The sequence below is a fragment of the Schistocerca nitens genome, chromosome 6 (genome assembly GCF_023898315.1).
Source record: "Schistocerca nitens isolate TAMUIC-IGC-003100 chromosome 6, iqSchNite1.1, whole genome shotgun sequence".
NCBI classification, from domain to species: Eukaryota; Metazoa; Arthropoda; class Insecta; order Orthoptera; family Acrididae; genus Schistocerca; species Schistocerca nitens.
In genome coordinates, this window is record NC_064619.1 from 392,627,849 (window position 1) to 392,646,434 (window position 18,586).

Consider the following 18,586-nt stretch of genomic DNA (forward strand, 5'->3'; position numbering starts at 1 on the left):
ACAGAAAAGGGTAGAAGCAAACAGACTGTGGGTGCATGGGTAGAACAGAGAGCTGTGTAGTGCTGGAATGAGAAAAGGGAAGGAGACAGGCGGGTAACAACAATGACTAATGAAGGTTGATGGCACGAGAGTTACAGGAACAACCGATATATCCAGAATGAGATTTTCACTCTGCAGCGGAGTTTGCGCTGATATGAAACTTCCTGGCAGATTAAAACTGTGTGCCGGGTCGAGACTCGAACTCGGGACCTTTGCCTTTCGCGGACAAGTGCTCTACCAACTGAGCTACCCAAGCACGACTCACACCCTGTCCTCAAAGCTTTACTTCTGCCAGTACCTCGTCTCCTACCTTCCAAACTTTACAGAAGCTCTCCTGCGAACCATGCAGAACTAGCACTCCTGAAAGAAAGGATATTGCGGAGACATGGCTTAGCCACAGCCTTGGGGATGTTTCCAGAATGAGAATTTTCACTCTGCAGCAGAGTGTGCACTGATATGAAACTTCCTGGCAGATTAAAACTGTGTGCCGGGCCGAGACTCGAACTCAGGACCTTTGCCTTTCGCAGGCAAGTGCTGTACCAACTGAGCTACCCAAGCACAACTCATGCCCTATGCTCACAGCTTTACTTCTGCCAGTACCTCGTCTCCTAAATCCCAAACTGGAAACATCCCCAAGGCTGTGGCTAAGCCATGTCTCCGCAATATCCTTTCTTTCAGGAGTGCTAGTTCTGCATAGTTCACAGGAGAGCTTCTGTAAAGTTTGGAAGGTAGGAGACAAGGTACTGGCAGAAGTAAAGCTGTGAGGACGGGGCGTGAGTCGTGCTTGGGTAGCTCAGTTGGTAGAGCACTTGCCCGCGAAAGGCAAAGGTCCCGAGTTCGAGTCTCGGCCCGGCTCACAGTTTTAATCTGCCAGGAAGTTTCAACCGATATATTGTAGGGAGCGTTCCCATTTGCTCAGTTCAGAGAACTTGGATGTTGGTGGGAAGGATCCATATGGCACAGGCTATCAAACAGTCACTCCAGAACGTCATGTTGGACAGTGAGGTCAGCAACTGGGTAGTCCAGCTGTTCCCCAGTTTGTCTGTGGCCCTTCACGAGAATAGAAAATTTGTTGGTTGTCATGACCACGTAGAATGCGGAACAGTGGTCACAGCTTAGCTTGTAGTTCACATGACTGGTTTCAGAGGTAGCCCTACTTCTGATGGGATAGGTGATGCTTGTGACTGGACTAGAGCAGATTTTGGTGAGAGGGTATATGGGATAGGTTTTGAATCTAGGTCTATGACAGGCATGTGAGCATGTGAGCCATGAGGCAAGGAATTGGGAGCATGGGTTGTGTAGGGAAGTACAAGAATATTGTGTAGGTTCAGTGGGTGGCAAAATATCACTGTGAGAGGGGGAGCGGGGAGGATAGTGGGTAGGACATTCCTCATCTCAGAGCGTGACAAAAGGTAGTCAAAGCCCTGGTGGAGAATGAGATTCAATTGCTCCTGTCCTGGGTGGTACTCAGTCACAAGGGGAATGCTCCTCTGTGGCCAGATAGTGAAACTTTGGAAACTTTGGGAGGTGGTGGGTGACTAGAGAGATAAGGCACGAGAGATCAGTGTTGTACAAGGGCTGGGAGGATAATTATGATCTGTGAAGGCCTCAGTGAGACCCTTGATGTATTTTGAGAGGGACTGCTCATCACTATTGATGCAACGGCCACAGGTGGATAGGCTGTATGGAAGGGACTTTATGGCACGGAATGGGTGGCAGCTGCCAAAGTGCAGGTATTCGACAGCTGCCACCCAATCCACATCAAGAAGTCCCTTCCATATAACACAGCCAGCTGTGGCTCTCACATCTGTAATGACAAATAGTCCCTATTGAAATACACCAAGGGTCTCACTAAGGCCTTCATAGACCATAATTATCCTCGCAATGTTGTACAAAAACAGATCTCACTTGCCTATCTCTCTTGTCACCTACTACCTTCCAGAGTCCCAACATCTGGTCACAGAGTAACATTCCCCTCATGACTCAGTACTACCCAAGACTGGAGCAACTGAATCCCATCCTCCACCAGGGTTTCGACTACCTCTCATCGTGACTTGAGATGAGGAGTGTCCTACCCACTATCCTTCCCACTCCTCCCACAGTAGTATTCTGCCGCCCACCGAATCTACACGCTATCCTTGTATGCCTCTACACAAGACCTACTCCAACCCCTTGCCTCAGGGCTCTCATATCCCTGCAGTAGACCTAGATGCAAGGCCTGCCCCATACATCCTCCCACTGCCACTTACTCCAGTCCAGTCATAGGCATCAACTCTCCCATCAAAGGCAGGGCTAGCTGTGAAACCAGTCATGAGATCTACAAGCTAAGTCACAACCACCGTTCCACATTCTATGTGGGCATACAACCAAGAAGCCAACTGCCCACATGAATGATCATGGATTAACTTGTGGCAAAGAAATAGCTGGACTATCCAGTTGCTGAGCATGCTGCCCAACATGATGTTCCTCATTTCAATGTGTGCTTCACAGATTGTGCCATCTGGATCCATCCCACCAATGTCAGCTTTTCTGAATTGTGCCGAAGGGAACTCTCCCTACAATATATTCTATGTTCCTGTAACCCTCCTGGCCTCAGTCTTTGTCACTCATTGTCCTTACACACCCGTCCCCTTCACTGTTCCCAATCCTGCACTACACATCTCTCTATTCCACCAACACACAGTCTTTTTACTTCTCTCCTTTTCCACAGCTGCCCCCCTCCCCTCGCCCTCTGTCTAATCTCCCATCTGCAACCTGCTGCCATAGCCTCTCCCCACCTTGTCCTGGTATGCTCCCACAAGCAGCACTTTACTGTCCCCCGCCCCTACCCTGCTATCCTTCCCCCCTCCCCACTCCAGCCTCTTCCTTACTCCCACCCACTCAGTTGCTTCTCCCATCATGCACTGCTGCTCGCAGTCATGCCTTGACAGCCAGAGACTGTGTGTGTGTGTGTGTGTGTGTGTGTGTTCTTATGAACACCTGTTTGGCCGTAAGCTTTGTTTGACAGTCTTATTTTGTGCCTACCTGCAACTCAGCATCTCCACCATAAGGTGAGTAGCAACTATCCTTTTCCTAATATTGTTATTTGATTTGGTTTGTTGCAGAATGATTACATCAAGATTGACAACAATAACTTTTTTAAAGAGAAATACAATAAGTTTTACATTACTTTTATGTACATTACTATGATACACCTATAAAATGCTCACTTTTTCTATAAACTCTCTTGTTCAAACTGTGAAACAATAACCCACGAATTCTTCAATAGAGTAGTAGCACTTTCCCCACTAGAAGAGCGAACAGAAATCTTGTCAATGAATAAAGCTCCATACAGAGTACCTTACTGCCTTTTCATTTTATGTAAATTTTTAACATCCATTACTCCGGTATTTGAACATTTAGAGTTTTATTTTAAACAGTTTATTGTATGTTTGAAATTTATACTGCGGCAAATCCTGTAGTTCTGCTGGAAAAATAAAAATTCATGTGTACGTTGCTTTTTATAGAAGAAAATCAAAACCTCACATATGTACAGCAAAGGAATGGATAGGATTTTTAAATTTTTTAAGAGTGGATGACAAGACCACCTTTGTTTGGTGATACGCATATTCCAAACTATTGTCTTTCGAAATACTAGGAGCCTTGTGACATTTGTTGGTTTCGTACTTGCATAACATATGTTTAATACATATTCATGCCTGTCTGAATCAATTTTTCAGTATTCTACTTAACTGTCCCTCAGACTATCATCTGTAATCCACACCAATTTCAATTCTAATCGCTCCTGCAACCCCAAACAACTGTCGACAGGTGAGTCATTGCTATTCTATACAACAAAACTATCAATGGAGGGGAAAAATGATAAACAAAAATTTAAAAAGTAATTATCAATTTGCCATTTTGTGTTCTCTGATCATAAACTGACTGAAAACTGGTACATCAATAATGTGGTGACACAAACCAGTCTTCCATAAAGGTTCTGTTGCATCACATACTAACTTTAAGCTTCTTCATATTTATGCATGCCTCATGAACTGCATTGCAGCTGCAATGTCATAACCTCCCACCTAATGCAAGAGTCCTAGGTCAAGTTAACAGTCCTGCACAGAGTTTTAATTTGTCAGAGCTTAATACTAGTGCACAATCTGCTGCAGAGTGGAAAATTCATTCTGGACATGATCCTTAGATTGAAAATTATGGTTGCGCTTCAAGTTCCAGTCCAAGAAATTGTGTTAATCTAATATCAAATTTCATATCAGCGTACTTTCTGCAGCAGAGTGAAAGACTGGTTGTGAAAATGAATTTTTGACACCATTAACAGTAGTAAATAAAAGATATGATCTTACCAACTTATGCTTTCCAACAATATAGTCATCATCCTTTAATTTGGTCAACTTGCAGTGCTCAATATAGTGCTCTGTTACCATATCTCGTAGTTTCCAATTGAATTCAAAGGGCTGATCAATGCCTTCAAACACGGCTATGTTCCTTTCAATAACTGCTACCTAAAACATTTATCATTTGTAAACAATAAAAGAAATTATGTGACTGAATCACTGAAACAAGAAACCATCACATCAGCACAAAATAGAGGTGAGTTAGGAATAATCTTACATACGCACTTTTACTGGAGTATCTGTGCTAAATACATAACCTTAACCCATTGACTTATCAATACTTTTCCCCATATTCAACCCTATAATTATTACTTAAATTTATGAAAATCAGAATATGTTGTCTTTTACACTTTCTCAAAATTATAATTTTTTTTGGTAGGAATTCTTTATAAATCTACCCTTACTATTTGTTGAAGTGATGAGGAGTGAAGATAACACTGTTTAAGGTTTTGTTGGTGTGGTATACCTGAAAAAATACAGGCATATGCAATGCCACTAAACATTTTTCAGTTTTCTTCCTTCTTGTTTAACACACTATACAATTTCTGGAGGGTGTTTTCTTGATGGAATTGAGGGGATATATTTAATACAACATGAAAATGATTGCTTGTAACTGGCAAAAGCAGTCGAGTGTGTGGTATGCCACAAAATTGAACAATTGCTCAGCTTTCCAACTGTATGTAAAATGTCATGCTATTTACTAACAGAGAAGAAGAAACACTAAGAATAAGCTATAGCTCCTCAGTCTGTCTCACAGCCGTCAATGTAATAATGGACTTGAAACTTATAACTGACTGTGAGCCAGCTGTATAAGCCAACGTATTAATTACTGCAAATGTTACTTTTCTTAATACATTCCAAGAATCTATGTATCTCCAACACTGATTACCACATACAATGATAACATATGAAACCAACATCACTGAACAGAAGAGAGCATACAACTTCTGTATGTTTCTGACTCTATCACTAACAAACCCACTGGGGAGCAATATTTTTGAATCATTAACAGTAAAATCTTCATGCTCTTATAAAAATCAAACAATGGAAAATCGAGGATTGATTGTAACAATATTATGAAAAGGAAAGTTGCTATTCACCATATAGTGGAGGTGTTGAGTCACAGATAGGCTCAACAAAAAGACTGTCACAAATAAAGCTTTCAGCCATTAAGGCCTTTATCAACAATGGATGACAACCACCCCCCCCCCCCCCCCCACCAAATGCAACTCACACACGACTGCAGTCTCAGGCAACTGAAACCACACTCTCAGTGTAATTTCAGTTGCCTGAGACTGCAGTTTCCATTTCATAATATTGCTCTTACAAAATAAAAAGCATCTTAATTGGAGTCACACAGATACTACAATACAAAAGAAATTCAAAAAGATACCACAGAAAATAACAAATAGCATTATGCAACACCCTGTAGCTTTTACCAGCATATCCCAATATTCAGCTTCATTCTGACAGTGAAATGTGAAATTAAAAATAAATATAACATTATGCAGTAGAGGGTTTCTTTTAATCAAAAAGATGATGGCCTGAAACTTGGTCTTAAGTATATGCTTAATAAGCATGAGAAGCAAGCAAATTCCGGAAGTAAAATAATGATCGAAAGGAAGAATGAAACAAAAAACAGGGAATTAGTAGTGCTATGTAAGATAAAAAACCTGAAGTGAAAGCTGATAGGAAAAAAACTAATGATAATGGGTAGGTAATAGTAACAATGAAACATAAATTTGTAAATAAATATGAGGAATGACAACAACCTATCTATCACTGTGAGTGTGTAGAACCTAGAAACATGTAACAGCCAGAGATTTAGCTAACTTTACGGCTTCAACTCTCTTTCCAGTGTCAGAAAACACATTTTTAAACTCAACCATACAGACATCTACGTACACACACCTACAACCACAGTGATACTGTCTGTTTATGAATGGTTTGTCACACTGACACAAACAGGCGGATGAGGGGGGGTGTGGGGGAGGGACACAAATTGATAACTGGAAATAGATAAGATATACAGTGTGGCTAGAAAATGAGCAGTAACTAAAATGTTAGTTACAAGTGTATTCTCCACACATTAAGCCAGCTACAGGTGAATATATAACATAGTGATACCCAATATTGACACATTTGTTGCAGTAACAGTAGCGTCATCAGCTGGCAGCTCTTGTACCTTCCATCTTGTTCATAGCATTTAACTGTAAAACATCCTAAGAGATATTCCACCATCTTTCAGGAATGCATCCAGGACAAAATTATTATTGCAAACTGACAGGAAAACTAAATAAACACACAATAAGAAACATAAATACTGTGTAATGCCTAGTCATTCAAATTGTTGGTTACTAAATCAGGCACTAAACTGAGTGATAAGTCTAAACTTTGTTAAACACGGTGGTTCAGTCAAATTGTCAGATAGGCATTCACACTGAAAAAATTGATTGAATACTCAAAGTGAGTTGGTCACAAAACACCGCATAGTACAATCTTTTTCTATATTTGAAACTGAAAGCATGTGTATAGCATGATGGGCAGGGGTTAGTGGTGAAAAATTAAATTTTGTCAAGAAGCTGATGAGTAATATTGGAGTAATCACAAAGAACAGTGCAGATTACATGAGCATGGTTTTGCTCAAGAAAAATTAGGAGGGATGCCAACTTAAGGCTGCATCATCGTGTAAGGTAAAACATCAATTTCTACAGTGACCTTGCTCAGAGCTGTAAAAGCCTTACCAATTGAGTACATGCACTTCAAAATTTTCTGTAAGAACATATGCATAGAATAAAATATTCCCAGTTTTCAATATAATCAGCTGAAATAAAATTCTCAAATCTTCAACATTCACCACAAGCATCCTCTGGAGGTATGACTGTCCAGATAGGCAACATGTTTAATGTATATACCTTACATGTTGCTGGGCTCAATTACCATACAAGCAGGGAATACAAAGTACAATTAAAATAAGCTGAAGTATAATATGTTCAGTAAATTAGATAAAGACGCAGTAGTGTTGTATCTCAGTACAGAAATCAGAACTTTTAGCTCTGGAGAAGAACATGTGCATGAACTGTGGCTCAGGGTTAAAGGAACAGTTGACCATGCACTTGATAGATATGTACTAAGTAGAACAGTTCATGATGGGAATGGCCCTTCACAGTATACAACTTGTGTAAAGAAACTTCTAAAGAAACAGAGATTGCTGCATGTTGTTGTTGTGGTCTTCAGTCCTGAGACTGGTTTGATGCAGCTCTCCATGCTACCCTATCCTGTGCAAGTTTCATCATCTCCCAGTACCTACTGCAACCTACATCCTTCTGAATCTGCTTAGTGTATTCATCTCTTGGTCTCCCTCTACGATTTTTACCCTCCACGCTGCCCTCCAATGCTAAATTTGTGATCCCTTGATGCCTCAAAACATGTCCTACCAACCGGTCTCTTCTTCTCGTCAAGTTGTGCCACAAATTCCTCTTTTCCCCAATTCTGTTCAATACCTCCTCATTAGTTATGTGATCTACCAGTCTAATCTTCAGCATTCTTCTGTAGCACCACATTTCGAAAGCTTCTATTCTCTTCCTGACCAAACTATTTATCGTCCATATTTCACTTCCATACATGGCTACACTTCAGACGATTACTTTCAAAAACGACTTCCTGACACTTAAATCAATACTCGATGTTAACAAATTTCTCTTCTTCAGAAACGCTTTCCTTGCCATTGCCAGTCTACATTTTATATCTTCTCTACTTCGACCATCATCTGTTATTTTGCTCCCCAAATAGCAAAACTCCTTTACTACTTTAAGTGTCCCATTTCCTAATCTAATTCCTTCAGCATCACCCGACTTAATTCGACTACGTTCCATTATCCTCATTTTGCTTTTGTTGATATTCATCTTATATCCTCCTTTCAAGACACTGTCCATTCCGTTCAACTGCTCTTCAAAGTCCTTTGCTGTCTCTGACAGAATTACAATGTCATCGGCAAACCTCAAAGTTTTTATTTCTTCTCCATGGATTTTAATACCTACTCCGAATTTTTCTTTTGTTTCCTTTACTGCTTGCTCAATATACAGATTGAATAACATTGGGGAGAGGCTACAACCCTGTCTCACTCCCTTCCCAACCACTGCTTCCCTTTCATGCCCCTCGACTCTAATAACTGCCATCTGGTTTCTGTACAAATTGTAAATAGCCTTTCACTCCCTGTATTTTACCCCTGCCATCTTTAGAATCTGAAATAAAGTATTCCAGTCAACATTGTCAAAAGCTTTCTCTAAGTCTACAAATGCTAGAAATGTAGGTTTGCCTTTCCTTAATCTTTCTTCTAAGATAAGTCGTAAGGTCAGTATTGCCTCACGTGTTCCAATATTTCTACGGAATCCAAACTGATCTTCCCCAATGTTGGCTTCTACCAGTTTTTCCATTCGTCTGTAAATAATTTGTGTTAGTATTTTGCAGCTGTGACTTATTAAACTGATAGTTCGGTAATTTTCACATCTGTCAGCACCTGCTTTCTTTGGGATTGGAATTATTATATTCTTCTTGAAGTCTGAGGGTACTTCGCCTGTCTCATACATTTTCCTCACCAGATGGTAGAGTTTTGTCAGGACTGTCTCTCCCAAGGCCCTCAGTAGTTCTAATGGAATGTCGTCTACTCCCGGGGCCTTGTTTCGGCTCAGCTGCATAGTAGCTGTAAAAAAATGCAGGACTATAAACAGTGATGCTCAATGAAACACATTTGGCTGTCAACCAGGCAATGCGTGAGCTTTTGATGACTACCACAGCAAAGTATTACTAAAAGATCTCTCACAAAACTCAAACAAATTCTAGCTGTTTATACAGGCTGTAAGTAGTACCGAAGTTAGAGTCCATAACCTCACAGGAACAGAAACTGAGGTTATCAAAGCAAAAACTGGAATTATGAGCTTCATTTTCAAATGTTCCTTTACAAATTATTGTTAAACCATTGCAAAGATGAGTGAAATAGATGTTAGTGTAAGTGGTGTTGAGAAATAGCAGAAATCACTAAAACTGAATAAAGTCCAGGTTCTAAAGAAATCACCATCAGAATTCATACCAACTTTGTGGCTGAATTAGCCCATTTTAACAATAATATAACATAGATCTCTTGAACACAAAACTGTGCACAGTGATTAGAAGAGAGCAAAGATCACATCTGTCTACAAAAAGGGTAACAGAAGTGATCCACAAAACTACTATCTATTTGTTGCACAATCTTAGAGCACAATCTGAGCTCATATGTAATGAAGAATCTCAAACAACAGGGCCTTTTCCATGCCAATCAGCATGGACTCCTGAAAATGTCCATGATATGAAACTCAATGTGCACTTTTCTCACATGATATCTTGAAAGTTGTGGATCGAGGCACAGTCAGGTCAGAGCAGTATTTCCTGATATCCAAAAACATTTGGTGCACTACCACAGCTAAGCTCATTAACCAAAATATGATAATATGGGATATCAAGCAACTTCAGAAAGATTTGATGATTTCTTAGTAGGCAGGATAGAGCATTTTATCTTGGATGGAGAGTCATCAGCACATGTATAATTAACTTCAGGTGTGTGCTACAAAAATGTGTTGACACTTGCAGTTCACGTTGTATTTTAATGATCTTCGAAGTTCATGTTTTACTTTAATGATCTTGCAGACAATATTAACAGTAACCAGATTTTTCACAGATTATGCAATTATCTTCAATGAAATACTGTCTGAAAGAAACTACACAAATATTCAGTCAGACCTGGATAAGATTTCTAGGTGATGCAAAAATTGCTGACTTTCCTCCTTAAATACTGAGAAATTTAAAATTATGCGTGTCATGTGGACGCGCACCTGCCCCCCACATGCACAGGCTCACACACAGACTGTATCCTATGACTTCAATACCAATGAGTCACAACTGTACGACTTCAATATCAGTGAGTCACAATTTGAATTGTTCAACTCATACAGATATTTTGGTGCAACAGTTTACTGAGATATGAAATGGAACCATCAAATCGGCTCAGTCATGCATGAAGCAGGTGACAAGACTTCAGTTAATTGGTAGAATACTAGGGAAATGCAGTCAGTCTACAATGGAGGTTGCTTGCAAAAACACATGGCACCCAACATAGAATATTGCTCAAGTATGTGGGGCCCGTACCGAATAGGTCTAACAGGGCTTATTGAACATATACAAAGTGGGGCAGGTTCATTTGAGCTGTGGAGAGTGTCATGGAGATGCTGAAGAAACTGAACTGGCTTATACTTGAAGAATAGGTGGAAGCTATTCTCAGAAATTCTACGCCCAACTGGTGGCAGCCCACTTTGACAACAGTTTCAATGTTAGCCACTTCATTGCCGACGCATCCTAGCCTATTCATTAGTACTCTCTACGTAGCACAGACTTTTGTTTGTCTATTCTGAAGAAGACTGATTATTTTGAATATCACCCTTTGCTTGTGACACATCTATCAAAGTTAAGTATTGTAACTGTATTTTTGGAATAAAACTCATTAATACGAGTTGTTTGATTGCTTCTCTAGCAAACTGAGTATGCAGGATTCCTAGACACAACATACGCTCTGTCATGCACTTCACAATGGTTTGCAGAGTGTGAATGCAGATGCAGTTGTAGATGTAAAAGGTGAACTAAGCAGCCTTCCACAGCATCTGTCCATCATGGGTGTAACAATGCAGCAGGCACAAGGTGTCGGTCCCATATTCGCAAGTGCCAATCCTGCCGACTTGTTATGGTCAAATGTTTTTTTGCCTACCTATTTGGTGTCCAAGGCCAACCTCCATGTACTACTAACAGTGTATCCCCATCCTTTGCCGAAGTTTTAAGCCACGTTAACTGAGATAAACCAAGGCGGCTTCAAACAAGGAACATTTCATCAAGTTATGCCCCTGCGAAAGACACAGAATAACTTTCTTCTACAGGGAGGACATAATATGCAGCGTGCAGCAGACAGAGAAACTGTGCAACAAGCATTAACAGCTGCCGATTTCTTTTATATTTTTACAATGCTGCCAGGACAAAGAGGTAATCCACTGCTCTGATACAGTCAAGCGCCATATTTAAACTGTTGCAGTCAAGCACTATAGTTAAACTGTTGCAGTCAAGCACCATATTTAAACTGTTGCAGTGAATAGAAGTTTAATGAAGGCTAGTCACATTATCACGAAATAGAGCATGCGGAAAACATAGTATGAACTTTATGCAACTGCAAAAAGCCCAATATTTTTATCTTCAAGCTAATCATTTGATTGGGAATGGGAAGGTGCTGCAACAGGGTGAAAGCTAAACACTGTAGTAATTTTAACTCATGGATAAGCAGTTTCAAATGCTGATAAGGCTCATAGAACCATGGCTAATCTTTTACTAAGGAGCTTGATGACACCTCTGTTTCACCACTGTCCAAAGGACTCAACTTCCATCCTTATTCATGGCAGCTGCTGATATTACATATCATCAGTGGAAAAGAACAGTCTACAAGGCATCACTTCTATGGTAAGGCAGAAGAAGGGAAGTCAGTTGTTAGTCACAGTCTAAGAAAAGTAAAACTACCAAAATCTAACATTAGATTAGACAAACTATAGTGTCTGTGCTTATAGTGTGAGGATGAGGACTTGGTTGTCTTGCAACCCAATGAAGGAAATGCTATTGTAGTACTTAATGTTGAAGATTAGCAATATAAACTGTCACTACTATTGGGTTATGTGATGTGCTAAAAACTGTATTATGATCATACTCAGAACATCATCAGAAAGACGGGGAGTCTCTATATGCAAGATGAAGCGGTTAAGAAATTAATACCATGTGGCAGCCAATTTCCCAGCACAGGCTATAATAATGAAAAGTGTGAGGTCATCCACATGAGTGCTAAAAGGAATCCGTTAAACCTCAGTTACACGGTAAATCAGTCTAATCCAAGGCCGTATATCCAAGGCCGTATATGCAACTAAATACTTAGGAATTACAATTACGAACAATGTAAATTGGAAATAACACGTAGAAAATGTTATGAGGAAGCCAAACAAAAGATTGCACTTTATTGCCCGAACACTTAGAAAATGTAACAGATCTACTAAGGAGACCCACAACTACACTTGTCTGTCCTCTTTTAGAATACGGCTGCGTGGTGTGGGATCCTTACCAGATAGGATTGATGGAGTACATCGAAAAAGTTCAAAGAAGGGCACCATCTTTTGTATCACAGCAAAATATGGGAGAGAGTTCACTGAAATGTTACAAGCTTTGGGGTGGATATCATTAAAACAAAGGCGTTTATCATTGTAGCAGGATCTTCTCACGAAGTTTCAACCAGGAACTCTCTCCACCGAACTACATAGGGAGAAATGATCACCGTGATAAAATAAGAGAAATCAAAGCTCGTACAGAAAGATATATGTGTTTGTTTCTTCCATTGTGACAAATTCTTTATTTGTGGGGCCATAATGCCCGTGGCTGCTTTATAATTCCTTTCCACGCTATACGAGATTGGAATAATAGAGAATTGTGAACGTGGTTCTATGAACCCTCTACCAGGCACTTAAATGTTATTTACAGAGTATTGATGTAGATGTAGATGCAACTTACGGTAAAAGTATACTACTTACAAGTATAAAAAGTGATGTGTGAAAAACTGTGCAGTGTAAAACATGAGAACTGCGTAATTCTGCAAGAGCAACTAAAAATTAAACTACAAGCATCAGTGTCTAACAAAGAAAAACTCCAACGATTTGCTAGCCAACAACATTTCCTGATGTAGGTGGGAAACCAAGAGGAAATTACCATAAGTAAAAAAAGCAACATATTGTTAATGAATTTTTCGATCTTAAAAAAAAAAAAAAATCAGATTATAAATCTGTAATTACAGACCACTGATGATGCTTTACTTCAATAAAGTGAAATGCGTCTAGTGCAAAAAACACATTTTCTTGTAGCAACAATGACAGAACGAAAATACACTCAGAAATTGTTAAGTAGCCACAGGGCCACATAAATGAAGAATTTGTCACAAATGGATGTCAGATTTCAAGAAAAATAAGAAATAAATTATATTATTCTTGAATATGATCTACGGGGATGCAAAAACAATACAGGTGGTATACAATACAGAAGTTGGACAACAATGGGAGTAATTGTAGATCCAAGTGTGTCAACAGACAACCTGTGCCCACATCTTTTCATGCCTTGAAAATAAAATGGAATCAGGGCAAAAGGAATAGTAAAATCTTCAAACAAAAATTGGGGTAAAATTTTAGAAAAATAACTAGGAAAAAATTGTAGTAGTAGTAGTTGTTGTTGTTGTTGTGGTCTTCAGTCCAGAGAATGGTTTGATGCAGCTCTCCATGCTACTGTAACCTGTGCAATCTTCTTCATTTCCAAGTAACTACTGCACCCTACATCCTCCTGAATCTGCTTGATGTATTCATCTCTTGGTCTCCCTCTACGATTTTTACCCTCCACGCTGCCCTCCAATACTAAATTGGTGATCCCTTGATGCCTCAGAACATGTCCTACCAACCAGTCCCTTCTTCTTGTCAAGTTGTGCCACAAACTCCTCTTCTCCCCAATTCTGTTCAATACCTCCTCATTAGTTATGTGATCTACCCATCTAATCTTCAGCATTCTTCTGTAGCACCTCATTTCAAAAGCTTCTATTCTCTTCTTGTCTAAACTACTTATCGTCCATGTTTCACATCCATACATGACTACACTCTATATGAATACTATCAGATAAGACTTCCTGACACATAAATCTATACTTGATGTTAACAAATTTCTCTTCTTCAGAAACACTTTCCTTGCCATTGCCAGTCTACATTTTATATCGTCTCTACTTTGGCCATCATCTGTTATTTTGCTTCCCAAATAGCAAAACTCATGTGCTACTTTAAGTGTTTCATTTCCTAATCTAATACCCTCAGCATCACCTGATTTGATTAGACTACATTTCATTATCCTCATTTTGCTTTTGTTGATGTTCATATTATAGCCTCCTTTCAAGACACTGTCCAGGTCCTTTGCTGTCTCTGACAGAATCATCGGCATACCTCAAAGTTTTTATTTCTTCTCCATGGATTTTAATTCCTACTCCAATTTTTTCTTTTTGTTTCCTTTACTGCTTGAATATACAGATTGAATAACATCAGGGATAGGCTACAACCCTGTCTCACTCCCTTCCCAACCACTGCTTCCTTTTCATACCCTCGTCTCATATAACTGCCATCTCATTTCTGTTCAAATTGTAAATAGCCTTTCGCGCCCTGCATTTGACCCTTGTCACCTTAATAATTTGAAGTACAGTATTCCAGTCGACATTGTCAAAAGCTTTCTGCAAGTCTACAAATGCTAGAAATGTAGGATTTACTTTCCTTAATCTATCGTCTAAGATAAGTCGTAGGGTCAGTATTGCCTCACATGCTCCAACATTTCTACAGAATCCAAACTGATCTTACCCAAGGTGGGATTCAATCAGATTTTCGATTTGTCTGTAAAGAATTTGTGTCACAATATGATAGAAGGAAAGTTGCTACTCACCATACAGCGGAGATGCTGAGTCGCGATAGGCACAATAAAAGATTCACACAATCATAGCTTCCGGCCATTAAGGCCTTTGTCAGCAGTAGACACACACACACAAACACACACACGCACATACAAGCACAACTTGCACACGGGTGCAGTCTCAGAGAGCTGAAACTACACTCTGAGACTGCAGATGTGTGTGCAAGTTGCACTTGCTTGTGTGTGTGTGCGTGTGTGTGTGTGTGTGTGTGTGTGTGTGTGTGTGTGTGTGTGTCTACTGCTGACAAAGGCCTTAATGGCCGAAAGCTACGATTGTGTGAATCTTTTTATAGTTCCTATCACGACTCAGCATCTCCGCTATATGGTGAGTAGCAATTTTCCTTCTATCGTATTAGTTACATTACAGCTTGGATTTTCCATTGTTTGAAGAATTTGTGTCAGTATTTTTCAGCCATGACTTATTAAATTGATAGTTTGGTAATTTTCACACCTGTCAACATCAGCTCTCCCAAGGCTCTCCTGTTCTTGTCAATCATTCCCTAATGCTCTCTCTGAAACTCTCTACAACCTCTGGTTCTTTCAGTTTATCCATATATTTACAAATATTTCAAAAGTAATAGGTGGGGTAAAATACACTTTGAAACAGTTCAACAAGTTAATATGAAAATATTTAAGACTTTAGCGCAAGCAGTTTGGGCTAAAAGCAGCAGTGAATTAAAAATTAGAAAGCTTGGATAACATTATCAAAACCCAAGAAGATGCACTCCAGAAAGGAAAAGACGAGATTGAACAGTACTGTGTCATCTACTCCTTGAACACACAAATCAACTACATTTACATCTACACTCTGCATATCACTGTGAATGCATGGCAGAAGTTATATCAAGATCAACTGTTTGAATGCCTCTGTGCATACCATAATTACTCTGATCTTATCCTCACAATCCCTGTGTGAGCAATACGATGGGGGCTGTAGTGTATTCCTGGAGTCATCATTTAAAGCCAGTTCTTGAAACTTTGTTAATATACTTCCTCAGGATAGGTTACGTCTATCTTCAAGCATCTTCCAGATCAGTTCCTTCAGTATCTCTGTAACACTCTCCCATAGATCAGACAAACCTGTAGCCACTCGTGCTGCTCTCTCTGTATACATTCAATATCCTCTCTCAGTCCTATTTGGTACAGGTCTTACACACTTCAGCAATATGCTAGAACTGGTCACATGATGATTTGTAAGAAATCTTCATTGTAAACTGGTTGCACTTCCCCAGTATTCTACCAATAAACTGAAGTACAACCTGCTTTACCCACAGCTGAACCTATGTGATCATTATATTTCATATCCCTACAAAGTGTCACACCCAAGTATTTGTATAGGTGACTCATTGATGTTACAGTCATAGGATACTACGATTTTTTCATTTTGTGGAGTGCAGAATTTTACATTTCTGAACATTTAGAGCAAGTTGCCAGTCTCTGCACCATGTTGAAATCTTATCAAGATCTGACTGAATATTATGCAGCTTCTTTCAGATAGTATTTCATTATATATAATTGCATCATCTGCAAAAAGCCTGAGGTTATCATAATATTGTCTGCATAATGGACAACACGAACAGCAAGAGCCCCAAGACACTTCTCTAGGACACACCCGAAGTTACTTCTACATCTGACAATGATTCTCCATCCAAGATAATATGCTGTGTCCCCCTACCAAAAAACCCTCAATTCAGTGACAATCTTTACTTGATACCTCATATGATTGTCTTTCGGCAGTAAGCATTGACAGGGTCATGGAATTATACTGGAAAAATGTGAAAGAATACTCTTCTTAAGTAGTGAGTCATGTAGATAGTTTGGGAAAGAAGGTGCAGTCAAATGGAACAGTAACAAGACCACAAAAAATAGCCACAACAGATAGTAACTTTACTAACTTTGGATCTGATCCAAAATGCATCAGATGTACAGCATCTTTCACATTTAGTCTGAGACATAGGTTTATGGAGGAATGACGTGAAAAGGACACAACATTTTTGTTAAAGGAAGATATTCTGCAATGGGTTCCTGATGTAGCTAGGAATTATGGGAGTCTCCAAGGTATAAGAAAGGGATATTTCGTGAAATATTGGTCACAAAGAAGGCAAAAGATGTGAAAAAGTCATTTATGTGGGCACCTTGTTACATTACCTGATGAGGAAAACATTTCAAAAATATTAAAACGATAGATACCTTAACAGATTACAAAAACAATTCATGCAATAGTTGAACACTGTATCGAATGGCAGGCTTCAAGTGATAACAGGCAAGTAGCAGTGACAAAGCGCATACTGAAGTGCAGAGCTCCACCAGTGAATACAAACTGTATACATATGTCATTAACACTGGACAACTAATAAGTTTCATGACAAAGGTAATGAGAAAGGACTGCACTTAAATCAAATACACAAAGAGATATTAAGAAAGAAACATAACAAAATAATGTGTAAGACACAAACACTATAAAGACAGCCATCACAAAATTTTGCTTCCAGATGTCAGTTACACAAGACTATGACAAAACAACTAGTACAATAAATAATAACAATCACAATAATCCATTATAGTCACAATAATTTTAAACTTCTGCAAAAACTTCATAATTATTTTGGAACAAACCTGCAAATTTTTAAACTTTTCTGCACATTCAAAGACTCGCCGAATGAAGGAGTCTGGAATTAATTGGCGTGGGAACATTGCTTTCTGTTGTTTCTCTTCACCTGGAACACATTTAAAATGTTGGCATTTCATATTATAGTTACACAAAGCAATTATTTCTAAGGACTCTACTAACTGTCAGTTCAACAATGAGATTATATGTAATTCCATTCATCTCTGGCAATGATTTGCACAATGAAAATATGCCAGGTTGCACAATGATAGACTCCACAATAAACTGCACATCACACTACAATAGGTTGGCAAACCAGTTTGAAGGTCAAAGGAAAGCAAGAATCTACTGAATCCATTAGAAACATGTGTAGTGATCTACTGTGGTGTTCAAACTAATCATTAGGCAGTAGACAGCTGACCTCGTTTTGGAAACAAAAAAAATTTATTCAATTATAGTTCTCTGTTAAAAAGGGCATGGCTACAGCCTTCCATCACAATTGTTTGCCTACTACCTGATATGACATGTAATTTAGCATTGTGAAGCAGCACTCACTGAATTTTAAATGCTTTGGGGCTGCTAAATAATTCATTTCTTTATTGCTAACTTGGGTATAAAAGCTTAAAATAAACACTTTGAAGAATTTCTTTACGTACATAGATAGCACCTCTGCATTTAGATTTTACCATGAGATTGATACACAAAGAATTTACTGAGCCTATAGGCAGTGGTCCAACACGTATGCATCTCATTTGTGACATTTTGACAGGATCTGAACCTACCATCTTCAAAGGTCTGGTGATCCTCCAAAGTCAGTTGATATTTGGCATCACTACAAAGGCACCTTTCTATCTCACAGTCACAGTTCATTCCTGACTGTTGAGGGCTCCCCTGTCATCCTCCAACTGTACCTCAATTTAAGTTAGGTTTTAATTTACATAAAACATAC

At 39.2% G+C, this 18,586-nt stretch overlaps 1 protein-coding gene across 8 annotated transcripts in view; it reads right to left on the reverse strand.

Annotated features, from left to right (window-relative positions):
• Positions 1 to 18,586, reverse strand: part of LOC126262232 (cap-specific mRNA (nucleoside-2'-O-)-methyltransferase 2) — a 275,061-nt gene that overhangs the window by 95,781 nt on the left and 160,694 nt on the right. For all 8 annotated transcript variants that reach the window (XM_049958694.1, XM_049958697.1, XM_049958700.1 and 5 more), the window contains 2 exons: positions 17,646 to 17,746; positions 4,386 to 4,544 (listed from right to left, as the gene is read on the reverse strand). In XM_049958694.1, coding sequence (XP_049814651.1) covers positions 4,386 to 4,544; positions 17,646 to 17,746 — 260 coding nt within the window. The remainder of the gene's footprint in view (positions 1 to 4,385; positions 4,545 to 17,645; positions 17,747 to 18,586) is intronic.